Here is a 26425-nt window from a genome sequence, read left to right on the forward strand (position 1 = left end):
ATAAAAACTGTCAAACAAATGCACACAGGATTTGGTACTTAGTGAATTAATTTTCTGTTCATCAAAGCCAAATGCATTTGAAAGTCATAATGTCTTCTTCATGTGTACATGCTATTGCAGATGCATCCCAAGGCTTTGCACACAGTAGGCAAATGCTTATGTCTACAGACCTCTTTCTACTTTTTGCTTTGAGATGGACTTTTAGTAAGGTATTCACATTGGCCTTGAACTTATTCTGTAGCACAGACAGGTGATCCTTACACTTGAAACCCTTTGATCTCAGCATCCTGAGTAGTTTGGTTTGCAGATCTGTCCCACAAAGCCTGACTGACAATGGCCATTTGCTACTTAAAAGTATACAAGCATATAAGGTGACCTGGACTTAACCAAAGCTATGGAAATATATCCTTTCTTTGATACCATGAGTATAGATGTCCCAGTGTGAAAACAGAAAATGAACACTCACTATGAAATGAAGACTACATACAGAGCTATTGCAAAAGGGTCCACAAGATCCCTGGTACTGTGAGATCTTAGTCTGTGGATGGTTCCCCAAGGTAAAAAAATTTACCCGGTTAGAATACAATGAACTTAGACTTATTGCTAACCTTAGAGGAATGCATGCAGGGTAAGTTTGTTGAGGTGATTTTTTTAAGTTTTGTACAAGAATGTTTACTTATTAAAAGCTGACTTTACATAATGATATGAAGCTCTACCGACATATCTAAAATCATCATTTCTTCCTTTAGTATGAATTTATCACTTATAATCAATTAATTTACACCTACAATTTTTAATCTGCTCAGTTCTTACTAATTTGTAGACTTCCATATGAATATTAAAAAATCTCTATACAGGTGAGGCTTTCCCAAGTGATTCTAAGTACACTCATATTTATTTTCCTTATCTAAATAGTTTTATTTTTCCTTAACTGATGGGGTAATAATACTTTACGACTATGTTACAGCATAACTTGTGCCCTAATGTTGCCATTGTTTGCTTATGTTTCCCAGAACAGAATATCTGGAAGAGGGTGTGGTTGGTTCAAACTTCTCTCACACCTTACCCAAAACAGGGCTGCTGCTAACTGGAAGGAGGTAATATGTATGACAATTACCAGTTTTTACCAGAAGAGTTGCCTTCTCTTTCTTGGAAACTCTTTGAGTCCATGCCAAATGCTACCTACCATCCTAACCGACATCAGCATTCCAGTTATTCATTATGATGCCCCTCCCTCAAATCCAGTTATAAAATCACAGTCATCTCTGACCTGACAAACCATTCAGCTCTCTAGAAGACAGGTAAGGGGGAAGCTGGAAGTTGATGGGAAGTGGGCATGCATTCATCTCTCATACACAGGACAGGTGTCTGTGTCCTCAGACAACACAGAGCTTTGTAACTTGGGCTATCTAGGAAGCTCTCCAGGAGAGGAAAACATTTCAACTTCTACTTAATTCCTATATCACAGGAGAAAGAAAGGATGATGTAAATTTCCATTGAGAGTTAATCAAGGAAGGGGAGGGATGGTTCTCCCTGAATGTCCTCACTAACCACACTACCTGGAGTTATTCTGGTTTTTCCTCCCTCACAGACAAGATGCTGCCTCGCATAGCCTGCCCCATCATGTCCTGGATGCTGCTCTCCTGCCTGATGCTCTTATCTCAGGTACAAGGTAAGAAAGACCACTCTCCCTGTAGCAGTGAGTCCTTGCAAGTGTTTGAGACAGGAAAGTCTCATGTTGTAATTAGAAGGAAAATCCACACAGGGAAACTGCCTCCAACTTCTCTATTATACAGCCTTCCTCCAGGCCATTAGTTGTAGAAGGCATTATAGTGGTCTGCAGAATGACAAGACTTCTCAGTTTGTCGGGATGCTGTAATTTATGCTGCTAAAATTAAAGGGTGGTTAATAATGAACTCTATGGAAGACGAAAGATGGCCAACTGAATTTAAGCCTTTTTGCCCAGAGTTGATGGAGTTGTGGACTAATGTGTAGAAAAGAGAAAAAATGATGCCACGCCATTTACTATGTCTTTCATCCCAATTTTTTTCAAAGACTATTGGAAGGCTTGATACTGATTTTTTTCTTCCAAAAGATAATCAAGAAAAAATACCTATTTTGGTCTTTCATCTAAGTCTCATTTTTCATCTCACCCCATTGCTCTGTTTATCTCACTGCATCCCAGGTGAAGACTCCCTGGAGAAAATGCCCTCTGCACGCATTAGTTGCCCCAAGGGCTCCCGGGCTTATGGCTCCTACTGCTATGCCTTGTTTCAGATACCACAGAACTGGTTTGATGCAGAAGTAAGTGCTGGGAAGGAAAAAGTCCATAAGGAACATGGGCGAATGCTAGGTTCCATTCTCTCTAGTTCCTTCTATCTGAGAATAACTGACTTTAATGATAACCTCTCCTTTCACTTATCTATGTCTTCCAATGAAGTCTAAATCTCCTTTTTATTTTGATCCTCACATAGCTGGCCTGCCAGAAGAGGCCTGAAGGACACCTTGTATCTGTGCTCAATGGAGCTGAAGCTTCATTCCTGTCCTCCCTGGTGAAGAGCACAGGAAACAGCTACCAATATACTTGGATTGGGCTCCATGACCCCACTCTGGTATGGTACCATCTTCTCTGCTTCTTTTCAATGTTATTATCATGTGTGCATAAACTATCCATGCCTCCACAGAGTGAACCCTGAAAGACAGAGATCAGACCCCACATGATATTGGGACCAGGAAAACTATTAGGAACATCTGTAGAGCTGAGCTCTATAAAGGTCGTAGATTTCAGATGAAGTTCATGTGTTTGTTATTGACTTCTACAGAGGTCTATATGAGGATTTGGAATCATTCTCATTCAGTTTCAGGGAGCATGTACATAACCAGCCAAGAGACAAAGAAATAAAGAGGCAATCTATATTTTCTCTTAATAGACTAACCACCTTCCTTCCATTATAAAGTAAATTGCTGATCTTAGCACCCTATATAATTTAAATAAATTTCAGGGGCTTCTAATTCTATCAGTGGTTTCTGTATTTATAAATAGACATGAAGACAAGAATAATTTCTCTTGGTGTGCTGCTCTTGAAAGCTGCATATGATCTCCCAAGTACTGGGAGGCTGGGAGGGAATGCAGGGTTTCATTGATGGTTGCACACCTGCAGAGCTTTGGACCCTTCCTTTCATCTGCATACCTCTTCACTAGGGTGCAGAGCCCAATGGAGGCGGATGGGAGTGGAGTAACAATGACGTGATGAATTATCTTAACTGGGAGAGGAACCCATCTACTGCCTTAGACCGTGCTTTCTGTGGCAGTTTGTCGAGAGCTTCTGGTAAGAAAGAGATGCATGCCCTTCTTCTTACATCCCTGGGTAGCTCTGAGCTAGGAAATGGAATGTGTTCTTGCTCTCTCTCATCTTCTTTCTTGGCTTCCTAGGTATCTCCTTCCCCTAGATTGTAACACTAGTGAGCATGAGGGAGTGACTTTTAAACTGAGGCCATACATTGAGATGTTCCTTTAAGTTTTCCAATATTCATGGTACTCAATTACTTAACCTCTCTTTCTTCCCAGGATTTCTAAGATGGAGAGATATTACATGTGAGGTGAAGCTGCCATATGTCTGCAAATTCACGGGTTAAGCTTACCAGACAGCAAACATCCAGAATTAGTCCTGAAGTGAATTGTTCACAAGGGATAAAATGTGAAGACTTGCCTAGAAAAAGTATGTTCTACCTATATTCCACAAGTGGAGTCCAAATCTTTCTTTAGCTCATTTTGTATGGGTTGTGGCCTCAAGTCTCAAAAAGCAGTAATAAACCTCAGTCACTCTTTGAATTTTTGTGTTCTATTAATAGTATTATCACTGTTTGTGTTATGAGTGCATGCAAGTGTGTATGAATGTTACATAGTGTCCAAGAAGACCAGAGAATAACTTTAAGAAATAAGTTGTTGCCTTCTATCTATTAAGACAGGGACTCTAATATTTTTGCCACATAATAAACTAAGAAGCATCAAAGAAATTGTCTTATCTCCTCTCAATATTCCCATATTAGTACTGAATTTATGAATGGGTATAGCTGCACTCAGGTAATTTTAAGTAAGATCCCTTACTTAACTCAAACTAACTCAATACTTCTGGCTTGAGAAACAACATTTTTACCTATCAAGCCATCTTGCTAGCCATGTGCAGCATTTTTAATTGAATTTATAAATGTGAATCAGATATACTCAGATAATAGTTTCCCCTACCCAAACTTCAGATCTTCCCTCCATTCCTAACCACACATCTCCATGCCCCTTATTTCTTTCTCACTTGGAAAAACAAACAACAAAACAAGATACAAATGATATGAAAATTGAAACACAAATATTAAAGCAAATGACCAATGGCAAAGATAGTTCAGATGACAGAGGAGACAGGACAGTTGCTTCTATGCTCTGTGTGTATAGTCAGTGCCTTATAGTGTGTGCTTAACACTTCACTGTAACTAAGAATGTGTGATTCATTTCATTAAGGTTGGTGTTGTAACCATATGAAGGCATTGTGTTCTCTCACATACATTTCTCAAGGTGGATTCAGATGGTTGACAATTTTATCAGTACAGTTATCATCTTAGAATCTTGATATTAAAATTCCATCTATATGATATTAAGTTTTGTTGACAATGGGGAAAATTATATTACTAGAGCAGTGCAGACATAAAGACTCTAGGATATTATTACTCCCTTTTCAACAAGACAAAAAGAAAATCTGAAAGTATTAGAACATATGCACTTTGGACTAATGAGAGAATTAAAGCAGCAGGGAACGTCCCTTTCCTGGTGTTTACAAAAGAATAAAAGGTGTAGCTCGTTCTCTATACAACTATAACCTGTATGGAGAGAGGCTCAGTACTGAGTTTGGATCCTTAGGGAGAGGAAGATACTCCTGTAGGCCCTATTTCTAGGGAAATAATATTTCTATAGAATATTCTTCCTCACATCTCACATCAGAATCTCATGATAAAAGCTAAGAGTAATCAATACCCTATCAGAGAGAAGAAAAAAACAATCCTTTGATGTCAGCCTTAAAACACTTAAGGTTTTCCATAGCTTGGACAAAATATTTACACACATTCTCCATTCTTTATACTTTGTTTTTTTTCTAAAGTGGGGAAACATAAAAAACTGCTTTGTAAGTTTTGACTTGGTATGTAGGAACACATAAACACTAATATTTATATCTTATTTACTTACTTATTTCTGTGTGTGAGTGTGCATGTTCACTTGTATGAGTGATAATCCATGTGTTTTTTATAAAATGTTAGCCCTCAGGCTTTGACTACCTTGTTTTATAATGCAGTTGCCTGAAATATCTCAGTTCTTCCTAAAAGTTGGCATCCATCAGTCTTTGCATCCCCTGCTCTGAGATTGTTGATGTAAGCTACAGCACTCACATTTTTTTTTTTTGTTTTTTATTTTTAATTCTAATTCCTTTTTATGTGTGTGAGTGTTTTTTTTTTATTTGATATAATTTATTTACATTTCAAATGATTTCCCCTTTTCTAGCCCCCCCCCACTCCCCGAAAGTCCCGTAAGCCCCCTTCTCTTCCCCTGTCCTCCCTCCCACCCCTTCCCAGTTCCCCGTTCTGGTTTTGCCAAATACTGTTTCACTGAGTCTTTCCAGAACCAGGGACCACTCCTGCTTTCTTCTTGTATCTCATTTGATGTGTGGATTATGTTTTGGGTATTCCAGTTTTCTAGGTTAATAACCACTTATTAGTGAGTGCATACCATGATTCACCTTTTGAGTCTGGGTTACCTCACTTAGTATGATGTTCTCTAGCTCCATCCATTTGCCTAAGAATTTCATGAATTCATTGTTTCTAATGGCTGAATAGTACTCCATTGTGTAGATATACCACATTTTTTGTATCCACTCTTCTGTTGAGGGATACCTGGGTTCTTTCCAGCATCTGGCAATTATAAATAGGGCTGCTATGAACATAGTAGAGCATGTATCCTTATTACATGGTGGGGAATCCTCTGGGTATATGCCCAGGAGTGGTATAGCAGGATCTTCTGGAAGTGAGGTGCCCAGTTTTCGGAGGAACCGCCAGACTGTTTTCCAGAGTGGTTGTACCAATTTGCAACCCCACCAGCAGTGGAGGAGTGTTCCTCTTTCTCCGCACCCTCTCCAACACCTGCTGTCTCCTGAATTTTTAATCTTAGCCATTCTGACTGGTGTAAGATGAAATCTTAGGGTTGTTTTGATTTGCATTTCCCTAATGACTAATGAAGTGGAGCATTTTTTAAGATGCTTCTCCGCCATCCGAAGTTCTTCAGGTGAGAATTCTTTGTTTAACTCTGTACCCCATTTTTTAATAGGGTTGTTCGGTTTTCTGGAGTCTAACTTCTTGAGTTCTTTATATATATTGGATATTAGCCCTCTATCTGATGTAGGATTGGTGAAGATCTTTTCCCAATTTGTTGGTTGCCGATCTGTCCTCTTGATGGTGTCCTTTGCCTTACAGAAACTCTGTAACCTTATGAGGTCCCATTTGTCAATTCTTGCTCTTAGAGCATACGCTATTGGTGTTCTGTTCAGAAACTTTCTCCCTGTACCGATGTCCTCAAGGGTCTTCCCCAGTTTCTTTTCTATTAGCTTCAGAGTGTCTGGCTTTATGTGGAGGTCCTTGATCCATTTGGATTTGAGCTTAGTACAAGGAGACAAGGATGGATCAATTCGCATTCTTCTGCATGCTGACCTCCAGTTGAACCAGCACCATTTGTTGAAAAGGCTATCTTTTTTCCATTGGATGTTTTCAGCCTCTTTGTCGAGGATCAAGTGGCCATAGGTGTGTGGGTTCATTTCTGGATCTTCAATCCTGTTCCATTGATCCTCCTGCCTGTCACTGTACCAATACCATGCAGTTTTTAACACTATTGCTCTGTAGTATTGCTTGAGGTCAGGGATACTGATTCCCCCAGATTTTCTTTTGTTGCTGAGAATAGTTTTAGCTATCCTGGGTTTTTTGTTGTTCCAGATGAATTTGATAATTGCTCTTTCTAACTCTGTGAAGAATTGAGTTGGGATTTTGATGGGTATTGCATTGAATCTGTATAGTGCTTTAGGCAAAATGGCCATTTTAACTATATTGATTCTACCGATCCATGAGCATGGGAGGTTTTCCCATTTTTTGAGGTCTTCTTCCATTTCCTTCTTCAGAGTCTTGAAGTTCTTGCCATACAGATCTTTCGCATGTTTGGTAAGAGTCACCCCAAGATACTTTATACTGTTTGTGGCTATTGTGAAGGGGGTCATTTCCCTAATTTCTTTCTCAGCCTGCTTATCCTTTGAGTATAGGAAGGCCACTGATTTGCTTGAGTTGATTTTGTAACCTGCCACTTTGCTGAAGTTGTTTATCAGCTGTAGGAGCTCTCTAGTGGAGTTCTTTGGGTCACTTAGGTAGACGATCATGTCGTCTGCAAATAATGATAGTTTGACTTCCTCCTTTCCAATTTGTATCCCTTTGACCTCCTTATGTTGTCGAATTGCCCGAGCTAGTACCTCAAGTACAATATTGAAAAGATAAGGAGAAAGGGGGCAGCCTTGTCTGGTCCCTGATTTCAGTGGGATTGCTTCAAGTTTCTCTCCGTTTAGTTTGATGCTGGCTACCGGTTTGCTGTATATTGCTTTTACTATGTTTAGGTATGGGCCTTGAATTCCTGTTCTCTCCAAGACTTTAAGCATGAAAGGATGCTGAATTTTGTCAAATGCTTTTTCAGCATCCAATGAAATGACCATGTGGTTTTGTTCTTTGAGTTTGTTTATGTAGTGGATTGTATTGATGGATTTCCGTATATTGAACCAACCCTGCATTCCCGGGATAAAGCCTACTTGATCATGGTGGATGATCGTTTTGATGTGTTCTTGGATTCGGTTGGCAAGAATTTTGTTGAGTATTTTTGCATCGATGTTCATAAGGGAAATTGGTCTGAAGTTCTCTTTCTTTGTTGGATCTTTGTGTGGCTTTGGTATCAGCGTAATTGTGGCTTCGTAGAACGAATTGGGTAGTGTTCCTTCTGTTTCTATTTTGTGGAATAGTTTGAAGAGTATTGGTGTTAACTCTTCTTTGAAGGTCTGGTAGAATTCTGCACTGAAACCATCTGGTCCTGTGCTTTTTTTGGTTGGAAGACTTTCTATGACTCCTTCTATTTCTTTAGGCTTTATGGGACTGTTTAGATGGTCTAGTTGGTCCTGATTTAATTTTGGTATTTGGTATCTGTCAAGGAAATTGTCCATTTCCTCCAGATTCTCCAGTTGTGTTGAGTACAGGCTCTTGTAGTAGGATCTGATGATTTTTTGGATTTCCTCAGTTTCCGTTGTTATGTCTCCCTTTTCATTTCTAAGTTTGTTAATTTGGATACTTTCTCTGTGCCCTTTGGTCAGTCTGGCTAAGGGTTTATCTATCTTGTTGATTTTCTCAAAGAACCAGCTCCTAGTTTTGTTGATTTTTTGTATGGTTCTCTTTGTTTCTACTTGATTGATTTCAGCCCTGAGTTTGATGATTTCCTGCCTTCTACTCCTCCTGGGTGAAATAGCTTCTTTTTGTTCTAGGGCTTTCAGGTGTGTCATTAAGTTGGTAATGTATGCTCTCTCCATTTTCTTTTTGGAGGCACTCAGGGCTATGAGTTTTCCTCTTAGCACTGCTTTCATTGTGTCCCATAGATTTGGGTATGTTGTGTTTTCATTTTCATTGTGTTCTAAAAAGTCTTTAATTTCTTTCTTTATTTCTTCCTTGACCAAGGTGTCATTGAGTAGAGTATTGTTCAATCTCCACGTGTTTGTGGGTTTTCTGTTGTTTCTGTTGCTATTGAAGACCACTTTTATTCCATAGTGATCAGATAGGAGGCATGGGATTAGTTCTATCTTTTTATATTTGTTGAGGTCTGTCTTATGACCAATTATATGGTCGATTTTGGAGAAGGTACCATGAGGTGCTGAAAAAAAGGTATATTCTTTTGTTTTAGGATAGAATGTTCTATATATATCAGTTAAATCTAATTGGTCCAAAGCTTCAATTAGTTTCATTGTGTCCTTGTTTAGTTTCTGTTTTCCTGATCGGTCCATTGAGGAAAGTGCAGTGTTGAAGTCACCAACAATTATTGTGTTAGGTGCAATGTGTGCTTTGAGTTTTAATAAAGTTTCTTTTATGAAAGAGGGTGCCCTTGCATTTGGAGCATAGATGTTCAGGATTGAGAGTTCTTCTTGTTGTATTTTTCCTTTGACCAGCAAGAAGTGTCCCTCAGAGTCTCTTTTGATGACTTTGGGTTGAAAGTCAATTTTATCTGATATTAAAATGGCTACTCCAGCTTGTTTCCTGAGACCATTTGCTTGTAAAATTGTCTTCCAGCCTTTTACTCTAAGGTAGTGTTTGTCTTTGACCCTGAGGTGTGTTTCCTGTAAGCAGCAAAATGTAGGGTCCTGTTTACGTATCCAGTCAGTTAGTCTGTGTCTTTTTATTGGGGCATTGAGTCCATTGATGTTAAGAGATATTAAGGAATAGTGATTGTTACTTCCTATCATTTTTGACGTTATTTTTTAAATTTGATTGCTTAACTTATTTGGGTTTGATGAAAGGTTACTATCTTGCTTTTTTCAGGGTGGAGTTTCCCTCCTTGTATTGGTGTTGTCCTCCTATTATCCTTTTTAGGGCTGGGTTTGTGGATAGATATTGGGTGAACTTGGTTTTGTCGTGAAATATCTTAGTTTCTCCATCTATGGTGATTGAGAGTTTTGCTGGATATAGTAGTTTTGGTTGGCATTTGTGTTCTCTTAGAGTCTGCATGAGATCTGCCCAGGACCTTCTAGCCTTCATAGTCTCAGGTGAAAAGTCTGCTGTGATTCTGATAGGTCTTCCTTTATATGTTACTTGGCCATTTTCTCTTACTGCCTTTAGTATTCTTTCTTTGTTTAGAACATTTGGTGTTTTGATTATTATGTGACGGGAAGTATTTCTGTTCTGGTCCAGTCTGTTTGGAGTTCTGTAGGCTTCTTGTATATTCATGGGCATCTCTCTCTTTAGGTTAGGGAAGTTTTCTTCCATAATTTTATTGAAGATATTTGCTGGCCCTTTAAGTTGTAAATCTTCACTCTCATCTATGCCTATAATCCTTAGGTTTGGTCTTCTCATTGTGTCCTGGATTTCCTGGATATTTTGGGTTACAAGCTTTTTGCACTTTGCATTTTCTTTAACTGTTGAGTCCATGGTTTCTATGGAATCTTCAGCATCTGAGATTCTTTCTTCTATCTCTTGTATTCTGTTGTTGATATTTGCATCTCTGTCCCCTGATTTCTTCCCAAGGCTTTCTATCTCCAAAGTTGTCTCCCTTTGAGTTTTCTTAGTTGTTTCTACTTCTGATTTTAGATCCTGGATGGTTTTGCTTAGCTCCTTCCCTTGCATGTTTGTGTTTTCCTGTAATTCTTTAAGAGATTTTTGTGTTTCCTCTTTCATGAGCTCAGCCTGTTGACCAAAGTTCTCCTGTATTTCTTTAAGAGATTTTTGTGTTTCGTCTTTCATGACCTCAGCCTGTTGAGCAAAGTTCTCCTGTATTTCTTTAAGTGTTTTTTGCATTTCCTCCTTGTTGGCTTTTGTATTCTCCTGGATTTCTTTCAATGATTTTTGTGTTTCCCTTGCAAGGGCTTCTAACTTTTGATCCATTTTCTCCTCAATGACCTTCATGTGTTCCTGTACCAGCATCATGACCAGTGATTTTAAATCCAAATCTTGTTTTACTGGTGTGATGGGGTATCCAGGACTTGCTGGTAGAGGAGAATTTGGTTCAGATGTTGCCATATTGCCTTGATTTCTGTTAGTGACGTTTCTGCGTTTGCCTTTTGCCATCTAGCTCTCACTGGTGTTACTTGGTCTTGTCAGTGCTGGACTCACCAGTGCAAGCTGCCCCTTCCCCGTTGGCCTCTGGTGCACAGCTTACACTCTGCACTGCCTATAGACAGGGTGCTGTTTTCCAGGCTGTTCAGATCCCAAAGCAGGCACCTGAAGGCTCCCGCTGGGGCCCGCAGGATTTATCGGAGCACACCGACTTTTCCCAGCTGGCCGCCCGGAAGCCCCCACTAGCCTCTTGAGGGACCTGGAGATGTGGCGGCCACCCAGGCTGATCTGAAGCGGAGAGATTTGAGCTGGGGGCTTCTGCCTGAGGCCTTGCCCCAGATTGTGTCTGTGGACCAGGTGGAACCCGTGTGCACCCCCAGGGAGCTCCGAAGGTGAATGTTGCTGTGACCTCCCCTGTGCTCCGCTCACTCCGCTGGGCAGCCGATTTCCCCAACCGGGCTGGCGCACACTAGGTTAGCCTTGTCGCCTGGGCCCTGAGTCCAGGCAAACGCCTGGGAGGCCAAGGTCCGAGCAAAGTTCCCCTAGGGCTATGTCTGCTATTTGGGTCCGCCAGGTGACCCGGATGGCGGGCGTGCGCGTCCGCGCTCCGCGAAAGCACCGGGAGAGTCTGTTGTGCTAATAACCTCCTGGGCTGGTTGACACACAGATGGCCCACCAAGCCGCCCAGTTCTTGGGGTCAGTCCTGTGCCTTTTGGGGCCTAGACCCCCGTTTTGTTAGCCTCAGGCTATGCTTGTTAGCAGTCTCTGCCCTCCCGAGCACTCTGGCTCCTGTAGGCAAAATGGCGGCGCGTGCACCGGCCGGGGCAAAAAAAAAAAAAACTCCTGGTTGGGTTGGCGCCCCGATGGCCACTCGAACAGCCCAGGGCCTGGGTGCAGGCCAACGCCCGTCTGGCTCAGACCCCTGCGGTGTTGGGCCTAGGATTATGTTTGTGTACCTCAGTCTGACCGATCTCTGGAGCCCGGGATCAAGATGGCGGTGAGTCTCTCCTGACTGGCGGGCAGCCGAGTTCTGAAGTGGCTTCCGTGCAGCGAAAGGCTCCGCAGAACCGCAGTTGCTTGCCGCCCGGCTGGTCAGCGAAGGTCAGTGGTCGTGGGCGCAGGGCCTAACTGGACCCTGTGTCGCCTTGGTTCCACTGCTGATGGCCCTTCAGCTGGAGCAGCCACTGCTACCGCCGCCGCCGCCGCCGCCGCCGCCGCCGCTCAGCACTCACATTTTTAAAAAATGTCATTTCAAGACCGATCCAAAACAAAGAAATAGTGAATGACTTGTCCGGTTATGAGGTACCTAGTCTATTATAAGAAGAACTCCCAGGGAATTCCAAAAGATATATGAAGCACAGGCTATTGAATATCTTACTGGTTCATCATCCAGTGAGAACAATGGAAAGTAGCACAATTATTACAGAAACTTCTTTATTTTCAGGACATTTCAAATAATATTTTGTGTACAACCATCAAGACATATTATAAATTGTGCTTGCTAGGTCAACCAAATATGATCATCAGAGCTAGACTCAGATATGGCACAATTGGTGGACCAGTATAAAACATAGGATATTTAAATATCTTTGCACTGAGAAGTGTATACAAGAAGGCTAACTAGAGGCATTCAGTACTCGCCTGCTTCTCCACAATGTAGAATTAACATGAGAACTGCTTATTGAGACTAGATTTACCAGTAGATAGGATGAGACTTAAAGAAACAGAGACTTCATTCTAGTGAACCTGTGGAGGAAACAGAGTCCTAGAACTGAACAGATGGAGGCAATGAGGAATGAAATGAGGAACTAAGGCTTCCTTTAATGGTTAGCTATATTGTTAATGAAACACAGTGTGTAATCAAATGTGAAGAGTCTCTATGAGGAATTGGCTACCTCAGGTTGGCCTTTGGGAGCATCTGTGGGAGATTGTCTTGATAGTTAACTGATATATTAAGATCCAGTCCATTTCATTTGGCATCATTCTCTAAGCATGTATGCCTGAACATTTAAGCTAGGCACAAACAAGCAGGCAAGTTAGCAGGCACACATTCATTTCTTTCTGCTCTTGACCATATGGTGCAACTAGCTGTCTTGAGCTACTCCTTCTATGACTTCATCCCAATGATGGACTCTAGCTAGGAGCAGAAGCTGAAATAAGCCTCTTCTCACCCATCCTGAATATTTTCAGGATATTTTATCATAGGGATAGGAATGTAACTAGAACTCTGGCTACAGGTGAGACAGGAACAGTCACTGTGAGCCTGAGAGTCCCAGGAATGAGCAAATTCACAAATAGTCTAAGGTGACCACAGAGGTAATCTGGCACTAGACAACATTTTTGTCCTCATCTAAATCCTCTTAAGGTGTTGAACCTGGAGACAACTTAAGAGAGGGTGATCTTATCTGAGTTCAGAGTTCTTGGGTTGAATGGTCTGATCATGTCTGATCAGATCACTGAACTGACATACAGGGTGGTTCCTTCATAATCATTTTGACCAGGGAAAGATAGACCCAAATCAACCAGGAACTGTTTGTGGGGAGAATGCAAACTACTTTTGGCAAGAGAATTGAAGGTGTTTAAGATGGACAGTCTGACAGTCTAACTTTCCTCTTCTAAATGATTGATTGGTGTTACTTAATTTCACATGGAAGCCAAATTTAGGAATATCAGGATTGTGGAGAAAAGATTGCTAGGAACCTGATCCTTGTCCTCTGACTTGGTGATATCTCTGACCCTGGAACGCTCAACAAAGCTGTCTTTTATGATATCTGGGAGTGTGAAACATAAAACCTGAAGAGAATCTATAGGGAATGTCATATTTGCAGTAGCTCCTTGATGTGCAGAATTTCTCATGTGACTGCAGCTCTGATGGCCCAGTCAGTGTAGAATGAACTCATTTTCACTATTATTATCTTTTGACTTCACTTCTTTACCTTTTTCCTGACACCATTTTTTTCATTTAGAATTTTGAGATTTTTCTGGAAATTACATGGACGTTATTGTTTAAACCATAATTTATTTATAACAGGTTGATTTTTCAAATAGATTGCATTTTGCTATAAGTTATGCTTCAAAGATTATATTTGCAGAGAATAGCTTAAGTAACATCAGGCTCTATGTGTCCCAACATGAGGGTGTGTAATGACAATCAGTGTGAAGTGAGGGCAATGCCTTCCTCTGTTCACATTATCTTTCACAAGCCCTGTCCACAAATTCATCATTGTTTGCCAGTAGATGCATCATTAGACACTGTTTCTTAGAACAATGGTTAGAACTGTGATTTCCCATAATGCTTGTCAGAGGTTCCTTTGGTAACTACACTGGATGACTTTATGTCTTATTGTAAAAATGGAATACAATATCACAAAGTGTTGACTACATTTTATTATTGTTCTCTAAATACTTAGACCACTGCCCCCACAGAATGCACTGATGGAAGAACAGCAGAGATGACATGAGGAATTGGGTGTGGAAATGCGGAAAGGACATGCTCTTTCTGGGTCAGCCATCATACTTGCCTTTGTCTATGTGAACTTCAGAACACTTTCAGGCAGTTAAAATCAGAACTGTCCTAACCCTTGAATTTGTAGACATATGAAAATATTGTGTCACAATAACAATCTCTCCACTTCTGATAACCTGCAGAGAGACAAGGGGTAAAGGGAATGGGTCTGCTAAATTTGTGATTATAAAGAAAGGACAACTCAATCCTCTGTTTTGGACTTAGACATATCTTCTGCATGCTCATCACTTTTGCATTTTCAAGGGAAGAAGACACAGAAGGAACCATAAGAAATGGCTAATCATCAGTCTACACTGTATTTTCCAGCTCAGGGTTGTACCATGGAGGTCAAACTGGATTTGGGAAAATGGTTTAGTTAGAGAAGGCTTTTCTCTCTCTTAACTGAGGCCTGAGGCAAAGCTGCACAATAACCACGGTTTCATAGAGAGGGCTTCCTCTCCCAGTTATAGTAGGTCAGAGGGTCAGAGCTGCTCCACCTCCATCCAATTTCATCCATCACTGTCTCCTGAAAGAGGGAAGCAGTGTGCAGCAAATGTTCATTAGCACTCTTCATGACATCGTCACTGAAATACCTGATTTCCTTATTAGTCTCCCCAAACTTGTTATGATCATACACAGTTGTTTTGGTGTAGAATAATATCCTCAATCCTATTTACAAACTGCATGACCTATGGCATGAAATTAGGGTTACTGAAATGTATCTCTTCTTCATAAGCTCAACTGGTGCTACATTTGAGAGTTCTTCAAAAACGTATGGACAAGATCTATTCTATAAAGAAATTACAGATGTGGAACTTTTCTTTGTCTGGCATTTACTGACAATTTTATGTGCAGACTCCTTGAGGCTAAAAGAAAAATCATCCAAAGTCTCAATAAGAACTTAGTAAAAGTCAACAATAGTCATATGAGCTTTGTGTGAAGTCTCAGACTTCTACAAAGTGCAGTTCTTCAGTTGGGATTTCCCTTATTCTAATGCTAGTCAGCACTGAAGACCTAAGGCCCATTTGGTTCTTCAGAGGGGAATTCCAGGTACTCTTCCACAAGGACAACATGCACTAAGGGGAACAATCAAGGCAAAGGTAAGGTCACACATGTGAGAGATCATGAAGTCCAATCCAGATGTATGGGGATGTGGTCAAACTGTTTTTCACCAGAAAAGACATGAAGATAATTTCACCATACATGAGCAGAAATGCCAGGTGTCCTGAGAAACTCTTATGGCAGTGCAGCTATGTGAAGAACAGAATGAAAGATTGAAACCTTATTAGAAAATGGTAAATAATATGTGAGGGATTGCATGCCTCTCAGTCAGCTATACCATAGAGATTAAAATCCAATGCTCCCTCTTGACCCACAAGTATTTTCTTCTGTTCCTCCCAACTCTGCCTGTTGGCATTTACTTCCGCATGAGTCCATGTCTGTGGTTTCAGAATCAGTATGTAGCAACATGAGCCACAGGCTTGGGATTCTTGGGGGTAGCTGGTGCATGGAGAAGGCAGTTTCTCCTGGGATATTTCACCTGGTTTAGAGGGGGATACAGACAGTGATGGAGTGAGTAGGAGACTGGAGCAGAGAGAAAGAGGTCAACATAAAAGATGATTCTGAAGCCTTATTTGAAATTATGACTGCAATACTGAGTGCTCACTCTCAGTATTTTCCTAGCTGTCGATTTTGTGTGTGTGTGTGTGTGTGTATCTGTGGTGTGTGTGTGTGTGTGTGTGTGTGTGTGTGTGTGTGTGTTTATGGGAGGGTATACGTGCTGGGCTATACATGAATATGTGGACATGATGCCAGAGGCCTTTTCTTGCTCTGTATTTATATTGGATTTCTTTTTTTGAGACAGGGTTTCTCTGTGTTCTCTGTCTGTCCTGGAACTCACTCTGTAGATCAGGCTGGCCTGGAACTCAGATATCTGCCTACCTCTGCCTCCCAAGTGCTGGGATTAAAGGCTTGTGCCTCCACTGCCTGACTATATTCGACTTTTAAAAGGGGGTTTCTCACTGACTTAGTCCAGTTTATAGATTTTGCTAGATTCAGTTCTAGACATTCAAGTTGGCTTCTCATACATGCTTGACAAGTACTTCACTTGCTGAGGTATCATATGCCCAACATTAGGTTCTTAATTTAATAAGACATTTTAGTGTGGAGAAGGATGACATTTTTATTTTACCCTGTCTGCATAGTCATTTATTCTCCGTTCTATGGGATAACAATGGTGTCTTCATCTTCTGTTCTCTGTCTCCTTCCTTAGAGTTCATTACTGACCTTTAAGATTTCCTTTTTTCAGTCTTCCAACATAGAGTTTGCTGATACCATGGGAAAACTTTCATTTTATAACAATGAAGCATTGTGGTATACCCGCCCCCCCTCTTCCAATGATCCAGAGGAAAGATGGATGTGGAAGATTTTTCTGTGTGAATACTCCTCATACCTAACACATGAGACTCTCCAGATTCATTTTTTCTCCTTGGTTCTCAATATTCATGGGGAATCTAGTGTTAGACACACAACAAATTTACCTTGTACCCAAGACAGGGGCATCAGGCAAGATAGCAGCATACAGGACATGCCATGGAGGGTCATGGGAAGCATCATGGTCTCTGTGAGGTAGACGGAATATTCCCCTGAGGAGAGTGTGGTCAGAAGTGGCATTAAAGAAGACCAAAACCACTTTAATTCCATTTATGTAGCTCTGAAAGGAAGATCTAATTTGGGTCTGGTCCCCCTGGTTTCTCTGATTCCGGAACAAAGTGGACAGGACATGTTTACCCTTCAGTTCCTAGTTCTTCTGAATTTTAGATGTTTGCCTTGTGAGGTCAGAGAAAGTTCTACATCTTCTACTGCAGTGTGGGAGACAAATTACCTGTCAGCCTTGAATTATCTTTTGGCTCCACTACCTGTATTTACATACATCTACAATTGGTATCAAGACAAAGGGGACTTCACTTTTAAAACAAGATCTGAGGTAGGGCCGTACAAGTGAATAAGTTATATCTCATGCGACTCTCTGTGGTTGGCAGTGCTTGGCAAAGGTTACAGGAGTTTTCCTGTAAGAATATAGGACTACTCCTGGCAGGGAGTGAGAACGGCCACACATGTTCCTTTCCTGTTAATCCAGCTCTGACCTCAGATGCTGATCATATTTGAAAACTGCTACCCTCTACCAGGTGTCAAGTTCTGGGAAACTTAAGTAATCACAGCCAATCTCATTCTACTGATTACGAGGTTTTATAAAAATAATCACAATTTATAAACCTTACAGTGTTCATTTTTAAAAGAAATGTCTTTAGTTGTGCAAAATCAAGAATTCACCTTTAGTTGTATTGAAGAACTGACTTCTGTAGATATATTTGCATCATCTGATAAGATTTTAGGGACATCAAAAGTGCTGAATTTTGTTTGTTAAAATTTGATTTGTTGAGTGGTGGAGAACAAGTATATAATACAAAGTAGAATTATCTTTTCAATGATTCCTTCAACTTTTTGATATCAAGACAAAAAATGTAAAGCAACCAATGAGACAACATTTTAGCCAGGATTTTAAGGAAATTAATAGATTGGTTTCTTAGCTAATTCCATGTATGAACACTTGGAGAGAGTTTGCTGGTGCTTATTCAGCTCTGAATTATACTTCAGAATAGCATACTTAGTTTAGTCAGAAGAGCCTGAAGCTCAGGACAAAGTCACAGAGGAGAAGAGGTCTGCATCAATAGAGGGGTTACTCTTCCATTGGAGCTTCTCCACTTCCATGATCTACATCCTATGATTACATATTCAGAGAGACTCCAAGGGACATTCAGAAATTATTCTATATTTTTTATTTTAAAAATTTGTTCTTTTAAATGTGCCCACCTGTATGACTATATATAGATGTATTTGAGTATGTGTGTCTTTGTGAGAAAATATACCTGTTCATTTAGGTGCTCAAGAAGACCAAAAGAGGGAACCATACCTTTGGGAGCTGGTTCTAAATAGTTTTGAACTGCCTGATTTGTATGCTTGGTACCAAACCAGTCCTCTGGAAGAATACTATGTGCTATACCTATTGACTCATCTCTCCAGCCTCCTAAGTTCTATATGTTAAATGTTATTAGCTGTTTTCACTGTGCTGACATTTATACATATAGAGACAAAGAAAAGATCGCTAAAAATGCAATTCTTTAATCTTTAATGTGTCAGTATCATCAGAATGTGTCAATTACATCTATGCATTTGCATTTGGCAGAAGATTTTATTTTTCTAAATGCCCTTGAACTTGATGACTCCATGGAAAAAATAATTGAAGTGAAGACTTGCCTTTAAGCACATCTTTTCACAGTCTGTATGACTGGAAAGTTTAAAATTGAAACTCAGTGGTCACAAGTTCTAAGACAAAAATGTTGCTCAGTTGCATTGTAAGTCACAATTTTCATGCGTTTTTTAAAAATTGAGCACACAAAGAAACTTCAGTGATTCATCTATAGGAAATACCGTCAGATGTTCCAAAGTAATAATGCTTGTGAAGAAGAAAATATTTTAAATGTTTCCATTGTACTGTCAATTGCAGAATTTCCAACACCATTAGCACCTAAGGACAGAGCATGTTTGCTAACAAGAAATAGCCCCATCTGTGTTAGTTCCTATCTTTTCCAGGAAGTGTGTTGCCATTTTTGCTGGGAAGCTTTCTGAATGTATGCCAAGCATTACCTATTACCCTGACTTACATAAGCATTCACTTTGATGCCCCTCCTTCAAACCCTATCATAAAAGCAATCATCTTTGTCCTGACAAGCCATCTCAGATCTCTGCAAAACAGATAAATGGAAGCTGAATATTGGTGAGAGCCTAGCAAGGGCATCATCTCTCACACTATAGAGAGAAGGTACAGGATAATCTCTGTCTTACCAGAAATTAGGGCTCTTAGAATTAGCAAAGGTTTTCCCTGGTGGTTTTCTGGAAAAAGGGGAAACTTTGGATTCTTCATTCTGTTCCAGACCATAGCAAAACAGGGATGGCTATGACTAGTGTAGCCCTGCAGATCTAGCCAAAAGTGATAGGAGGGATGGCCTTCTTTGTTTATTCTCTCTGACTATGATCTCTTTAGTGTCCTGCTTGTTGCTACCTGGAAGACAAGATGCTGCCTTACCTGACCCTCAACAGTATTTCCTGGATGCTGCTCTTCTATCTGTTGTTCCTGTTTCAGGTACAAGGTAAGTCTTCTCGGTGCTAGTACAGAATTATCCATGAGTGTTAAGAGACAAGAAGCAAAGGGGTGTTCTTAGAAGTCTCATGTGGCAATTGTGAGGGATAGCCACACAGGAATGTCACCTGCACCTCATCCATCCTCTTGCCTTCTTCCATATTGCTGGTGGTAAAATGTATCAGTGTTCCATCAGCACCATAGTGAGAGGGTTTCCATTTTGCCAGAAGGCTTTCAATTGTGATAGTATATATGTTGGAGAAAGGAAGAAGTATGTGGGTCACTAATGAAGGATACAAGTAGACTCTGCAGAGAATGGAATGACACAGACAGTGAAATGTGTAGAAAGTGTAAAAGGAAATATGTTCTTCCACACTTAATATTTTTTTTTCTTTAAAAAATGTAAGGTACCTAGCTAGTTGTAGTGATACATACCTTGAAGGCCAGCATTCAGGAAGTACTTGCAGGAGGATATCTGTGACTTCAAGGCCAACTTCATCTGCATAAAAAATTCTGGGATATCCCTAGCTACAGAAAGACTTTGTCACAAAGAAAGCAAAAACAAATAATCAAACAAAAGGAAAGTTTAGTGAGGCTGTCATTGTCTTAATTGCAGCAACATACTCTACAAACTATTCCCTTGAGTTTTCGTCACCATCTAACTCCCACTCTCCAGCTCATATCCTTCCTCTTTTTTTAACTCTCTCCATCCCTAGGTGAAGGCTCCCAGAAGGACCTGCCTTCTCCACGTACCAGCTGCCCCACGGGCTCTAAGGCTTATCGCTCCCACTGCTATGCCTTAGTTATGACACCCAAATCCTGGTTTCAAGCAGATGTGAGTGGTGAAAGGTGGGGTTGAAGATACCAGCACAAAGTGCAAGTTGGTGACAGCACAAGAGGCCTCAAGTTTCCATGATTCCATGGAGGGCAGGGGGGAGGTGGCAGTCAGAATTACTGTTCCTTCTTTTATGTAAGCGTTTTACTCATGAACATATACACCCCACCACTGGACAATGGAGTCTCAGTCTTTCTCTCCCTCTGTCCCTCTTGTAGCTTGCCTGCCAGAAGAGGCCCTCAGGACACCTCGTGTCTATTCTTAGTGGAGGTGAGGCTTCTTTTGTGTCCTCCCTGGTGAATGGCAGAGTGAACAACTTCCAAGACATCTGGATTGGGCTCCATGATCCAACAATGGTGAGATTTTATTTTTCTCTGTTTGATCTCTAGGAGCTAATCTCTTCCAAGCACAAATTTCTGTGTTTTCTGCCTTTGTATAATGTAAGGTGGATCTAGCACTCAAGATGGTTGACATTAGGGTAAGAAACATCCTCAACACCAGAGTGAAAGGCTGAGTTCTATTGGTTCCTCGTATTCAGTTTAATTTTTTTCGCTTATTGTTAGCATTTACATTTTAAATTTATTTGAGAAAGCCAACTGGAGACTTCTTTCTTTTGTCTTGAAGGAAATGTCACAAAAAGTTCTGAGAGCAATGTAAATTAAGATAAGATTTACATTTATTCATTAAAAAAGTAGATATATTCGTTTTATTTGTATGTTTTCTCTACATGTATGTGTGTGCATTATGTGCCTGCCTGATGCTTGAAGATGTCAGAAATGAGCTTCAGATCCCTTAGAACTGGAGTTAGAGATGGTTGTGATCCTCTGTATGGGTGCTGGAAGCCATTCTGTATTGGCTTACCTCTGAAAAGGTAATGTGCTTACCTGCTGAGCCATCTACTTTTGTTGTTTATTGAGAAGATACTGTGATATCCAGAGGCTGTTCTGCAATGTATCATTACTCTTTGCATAGCAAGCAACTAGTTACTCTGGTTCTTGAGGTTATTGGCAAGGAGGAGCCTGTAGGAGATAGATGTTAGGTCAGAACTTCAAACTGAAAAGGTGCCTGAATAGCTTGGTGGAATGGACTAAGTTGTCTGAAGCATATCCCCCCCCCCCATTCTCTCTCTTCACACCTCTACTGTGCAGGGTCAACAACCTAATGGAGGTGGATGGGAGTGGAGTAACTCCGATGTGCTGAATTACATTAACTGGGATGGGGATCCTTCCTCTACTGTCAACCGCGGTCACTGTGGGAGTCTGACAGCAGCCTCGGGTAAGAAATGAATGGAGGAAGCACCCTCTTTGCCCAATATATTCACTCCTCTCCTCTAGCACAGAGTTTGATCTTATGGCCATCCTCTTGAACTAAGGAAAGCAGTATGCATTTCTGTCCTTCAAACTTTCATGTCTCTGCCTAGGGAATGAGTGCAGCTGAATAAAAGGCTCTGAGCATAGTACAGATGATAAGGTGCCCCCTCCCATGATAGCTGCAAGAGCAAAGGTGTTTCTTCTCTCTCTCCAGAGTTCCTGAAGTGGGGAGACCATCACTGTGATGGGGAATTACCCTTTGTCTGCAAGTTCAAGCTGTAGACAAGCAGCATCTTAAGTTTATCATAACAAGGGATGAAATACAAGAATTCACCTGGAGAGGCAATCATGCATCAGATTTCTTATTCTGGTTTTACGTCTTCTGTCATCCATCTCCTTCCCTGAATTTCAGGCATTTTGGTACAGTTCCTGCTTTGAAATCTTGCTGATAAATAATAAATAAAACCTTTTGGTTTTAATTTTGTGTTTTACTCTGATGGTAAGACTTGGCCAAGGGTTGGAGAGTTGTTGGGACAGGAAACTGTATTCCCACTATAGCTCGATATGTCTCACCCAGTATGTTATGCTGACTGTGGACTCTAGAGTCTTCTCTTGTAGATACATGAAGATACTATCCTCTCATACCCTCATTGCTTGGCAAAACTTAGCCTCCACATTTCCTCAGAGCAGTAACAGTAGGGTAACCCAGTTAAATCCAGTGCTGAGATTCCTTTAGCTTGTAGCCATGGAGTGAGCCCTTGAGCCCACTCCTTATATCCTTTCTGCTCTTTTAGCCTAGGTCCCAGAAGTTGCTACATGCTTTGGCTCTAAGCTTGCCCTCATGATCACCAAGGATATGTTCAGGGAGTTAAGATGTGTGTACGATCAGCTAATCCTCATCCTTTTAAGTCAGGCTCCATCAAGCCTTGCAGTCTCAATCACTGTGCCCACTTATCCCATATTCAAGCTAGACTCTGTAGTTATAGACTCCAAGCCATATCTGTGGATTTAGCCTCCAGTCAAGGACTCATCGATACATATTATAGGAATGCTGATCACGTTGCCAGTCTTTTCTCTGTCATCAGCCTATGGCTTTGCCTCTAGGCTATCTCTCATGACTACAGGAACTAGTCTAATTCAGTAATGCTCATACATCCAAACTCCCACAAATTTGTGGATCAAATTAATCCCCATAGACCTAGATTTTCCGTCTATCCCATCGCTATTAATTAGTATCAATTAATATGTAGTTGAAAGCTGTGAAAATACAAAAGAAAGGATAATATTAAATGGCAGGATCACATATTTCAATAAGTGATTGAAGAAAAATTACACACACACATACTCATGTATTCGTATACATTTCACATATCCACACTAACTTGATAACCACATGTAGAAATATGAACACTTAAATCATAGTATATAAAAGTTAGTTCAAAGACCAGAGAGATGGGTCCTTGTGTAAAGACCCCGGCTGTCAAGCTTGAGGACAGGAATTCAATATAGGATCCAAGTGAAATTATCAGAGAACCCAAAATCCACATACATGCAGCACACATACACCTCCTTCAACACACATACACACGTACTCAAAATAAATAAGAATAATACTTAAAACTAAGTAAAATAAAAATTAACTCAAAATAGATTAAAGTCCTTATCAGATTACCAAGATCAGGAAGAAATAAATGGTGAGACTTTAAGGATATATTAATCTGAACAGTAATTTTTCAGTTACGTACAAAAGGTCAGGAAAGGAAGCCAAACAAGAGAAAATGACTGTCACGAATAAGAACTGTTTGCCTAAACACCTACATAAAAGCAACACAATACAGAGTGAACACAATACAGTGTATATGTATATGTATATATATATATATATATATATATATATATATATATATATGCAATAACAGGTAATTAAGAGGCCAGAATATGGACGAGAATGAAGAGGGGGTATATTGGAGGGATTGGAGGGAGGATACCGAAAAGAGAATTGCTATACTTATATTTTAAATTCAAAAATAAAAATAGGTGAAAAATGTGTGCGTCACACAGTTAATAGAATGGAAGGCAGAGATAAGAATGGGAGAAAATAGAGGTTGTATATGAGGCCAATGGCTCATACACAGAATGAACAAGGAGAACAGACAATTCCACCATGTAAAAAGAATTAGCCCACTTAAAAGCAGACAAAAGCAAGTGGATAGAGACTACTTTAAAGGGTTTAGAAATGGCCACAGCTATAGAAAGTATAGAAAGACAAGGCTTAACATCACAAGTTGTCAGACATATGCAAATTAGAAGCATCACATGGACTCTCCTTGCACCTGTTACCATGACTGTTCACAGCAGATGAAAGACTAGTGCTGGGGAGGACACAGAGAAACGGGAATCTTTGTATATATTTAATAGGAAGGTAATTTTACAGCCATTATGTAAAGTATGGGGCTTCCTCAAAGAGCTATAAATAGATCTGTCGTGTGATGCAGCAGACCCGTGGTGAATAAACCCATGAAAGAGAAAACATCAGAATGAGATGGAACGTCTTTAGCCTAGGCATTTCTTTCAACATTGCTCAAAGTTGAAAAGATACAGATGACCAGATTTTTAAAAATTGATTCATTTTGTTTTAATTATGTATGTGTGGGTGGGGGAGGGTGACATAAATATGAGTCATGTTCCTGTGGAGACCAGAAAAAGGTGTTAGGGACACTGGAACTGGAGTTCCAGACATGTGAACCAGTGGACATGGGTGCTGAGAACTTAAGTCTTTCGCAACAGCATCTCTCCAGGCCTTGATTTTCCTTATATGGTATTTTGTGGTAGAGTACCTTCAGATGCAAGAAAATTCTGTCATCATTTCGCACATCAGGGAACCTGGATGACATTATATTAATTGAAATTATACTGACGTAGAACATCAAATACTGCATGCAAGATAATCTACACAGAGAGGCCTTAAAATTTGAACGATGAAAATTTTTTTGGAATCAACTATCCTATCAACTAGCAGTAAGGTTGTGTATTTCTTCTGAGCTCAAATGCCATTTCTCTGGGTCAGGAGTGGCTTGAGCTCTTCCTCATCTACATATTTTCCCTGCTTCTTGCTTCCTTTTGCAGCTTAACATGGTGGCAAACAGTGACTAGAACTATCCATTTCCCAGCCCGCTCCAAAAGGGACAATTCAGCCTTTTCCTTTAATTTATAAAATTAATTATTCAGGCAAACAACAGGAAGATTACTATCTTGATTACATGTGATTCTGTAATCAAACATGATTCAAGGCTCTATAAAATGATTTAAGCCCCTTTCATCTGACAATCTTTTTTCCAAAAAAAATTTCTAAGGTTTTATTTTATTTTTATTTTTTCCTTTTTTATTGGCTATTTTCTTTATTTACATTTCAAATGTTATCCCCCTTTCCAGCTCCCTAAACTCCTTATCCCCTCCCGCTCCCCCTGCTTCTATGAGAATGTTCCCCCTCCTACCCACTCTTGCCTCCCTGATGTGACATTCCCCTACACTGGGGCATTGAGCCCTCAATGGCCTCTCCTCCCATTCATGCCTGACAAGGCCATCCTCTGTGACATATGTGGCTGGAGACATGGGTCCCTCCCTGTGTACTCTTTAGTTGATATTTTACAACCTGGGCACTCTGGTTGGTTGATATTGTTGTTCTTCCTATGGGGTTGCAAACCCCTTCAGGCCCTTCAGTCCTTTCTCTAACTCCTCCAATGGGGACCTGCGCTCATTCCAATGGTTGATTGAGAACATCTGCCTCTGTATTTTTCAGTCTCTGGCAGAGCCTCTCAGGAGACAGCTGTATCAGGCTCCTGTCAGCATGCACTTCTAGGCATTCACAAAGTGTCTGGATTGGTGACTATATACTGGATGGATCCCCAGGTGGGGCAGTCTCTGGATGGCCTTTCCTTCAGTCTCTGCTTCACAGTTTGTCTCTGTCTTTCCTCCTGTAATCTTCATTTTATTACTGCCCTCCAAAGAAACAAGGTGAAGGCAGGAAATGACTAGCCTCTCATCAATTAGGAAGCTGAGGCAGGACAATTGCTATGAAATTGAGACCATTCTTGGCCACAGAGATTGCTGTCATTTTAACCTACAAAAAAAAATGATTCTTTTAAAAAAATAAGGAATGCCAGGTACCCAGATGTCTTTACAATTTCTAATGTACAACTACAGAAATCTGTGTTCAGTCCCCAGGACTCACTTAAAAACCTGAAGGTAGAGATACTGCACCTGTAGTGATGGGGGAGGGGAGTCAGTGACAGAGACAGTGACAGTTGGATTCTTAAAGCTCATTGGCTGGCCATCCTTGCAAAGTAAATGAGCTTCAGGTTTAGCAAGAGACCCTAAAAGTAGATGAAGCATGATTGAGGAAGACACCCAGAGTCAATCTTTGGCTTTCACATTCATGGCTATACATGTACAAACTCATACAACACACATCCATGCTAACAAAAAAAAAACATTTAGCAACACACACACACACACACACACACACGCTCACACACCCTCACATGGAACACCACACAGAATTTAAAAATAAATAATTAAAGAAGTGCAATGAGTTAATCCAAGAAGGCTCAGGCGTGTCCATAGGAAGTATCCTACTTTAGGAGCCTCAGATAAACAAGAACCCAGTTTTACTCTCTCCCTTCAGTACTGACACTTGGTAGCTA

The 26425-nt window shown here is 40.5% G+C and overlaps 3 protein-coding genes across 5 annotated transcripts; 2 read left to right on the plus strand and 1 right to left on the minus strand.

The window, feature by feature from the left end:
- Positions 1-1216: 1216 nt before the first annotated feature.
- On the plus strand, positions 1217-3832 carry LOC127677509 (regenerating islet-derived protein 3-beta). Its single transcript, XM_052172580.1, has 6 exons — positions 1217-1301; positions 1592-1672; positions 2186-2304; positions 2475-2612; positions 3203-3329; positions 3569-3832. The coding sequence occupies exons 2-6, from the start codon at positions 1597-1599 to the stop codon at positions 3634-3636; spliced, it is 528 nt and encodes a 175-aa protein (XP_052028540.1). The 5' UTR covers positions 1217-1301; positions 1592-1596; the 3' UTR covers positions 3637-3832.
- A 10614-nt stretch (positions 3833-14446) lies between these two features.
- Positions 14447-16993, minus strand: LOC127677510 (pancreatic beta cell growth factor-like). Its single transcript, XM_052172582.1, is given in 5 exon segments — positions 14447-14517; positions 14783-14903; positions 15490-15627; positions 15799-15917; positions 16918-16993. Coding segments are annotated over 5 exon segments (525 nt in total).
- Positions 16994-19146: 2153 nt separating this feature from the next.
- LOC127678800 (regenerating islet-derived protein 3-alpha) lies at positions 19147-22201 on the plus strand. Of its 3 annotated transcripts, none has more exons than XM_052174035.1 (6): positions 19147-19259; positions 19482-19587; positions 20294-20412; positions 20631-20768; positions 21180-21283; positions 21561-21658. In XM_052174035.1, the coding sequence occupies exons 2-6, from the start codon at positions 19512-19514 to the stop codon at positions 21610-21612; spliced, it is 489 nt and encodes a 162-aa protein (XP_052029995.1). In that variant the 5' UTR covers positions 19147-19259; positions 19482-19511; the 3' UTR covers positions 21613-21658. The 3 variants fall into 3 exon arrangements, with proteins under 3 accessions (XP_052029995.1, XP_052029993.1, XP_052029994.1); XM_052174033.1 differs by lacking the exon at positions 21180-21283 and adding an exon at positions 21937-22201 and having other exon boundaries at positions 19148-19259; positions 21561-21687; XM_052174034.1 differs by lacking the exon at positions 21180-21283 and adding an exon at positions 21937-22201 and having other exon boundaries at positions 19167-19214; positions 21561-21687.
- The last annotated feature ends 4224 nt before the right edge of the window (positions 22202-26425 follow it).

Source organism: Apodemus sylvaticus, chromosome 2 (genome assembly GCF_947179515.1).
Source record: "Apodemus sylvaticus chromosome 2, mApoSyl1.1, whole genome shotgun sequence".
NCBI classification, from domain to species: Eukaryota; Metazoa; Chordata; class Mammalia; order Rodentia; family Muridae; genus Apodemus; species Apodemus sylvaticus.

What these genes read in the sequence shown, in the direction of transcription:
- LOC127677509 (XM_052172580.1), top strand. Translation starts at nt 1,597, where the DNA reads ATGCTGCCTCGCATAGCCTGCCCCATCATGTCCTGGATGCTGCTCTCC. An exon ending in GGCTCCATGACCCCACTCTG is followed by an intron (nt 2,613 to 3,202) that starts GTATGGTACCAT and finishes CCTCTTCACTAG; the next exon opens with GGTGCAGAGCCCAATGGAGG. An exon ending in CAGTTTGTCGAGAGCTTCTG is followed by an intron (nt 3,330 to 3,568) that starts GTAAGAAAGAGA and finishes CTTTCTTCCCAG; the next exon opens with GATTTCTAAGATGGAGAGAT.
- LOC127678800 (XM_052174033.1), top strand. Translation starts at nt 19,512, where the DNA reads ATGCTGCCTTACCTGACCCTCAACAGTATTTCCTGGATGCTGCTCTTC. An exon ending in AATCCTGGTTTCAAGCAGAT is followed by an intron (nt 20,413 to 20,630) that starts GTGAGTGGTGAA and finishes TCCCTCTTGTAG; the next exon opens with CTTGCCTGCCAGAAGAGGCC. An exon ending in GGCTCCATGATCCAACAATG is followed by an intron (nt 20,769 to 21,560) that starts GTGAGATTTTAT and finishes TCTACTGTGCAG; the next exon opens with GGTCAACAACCTAATGGAGG.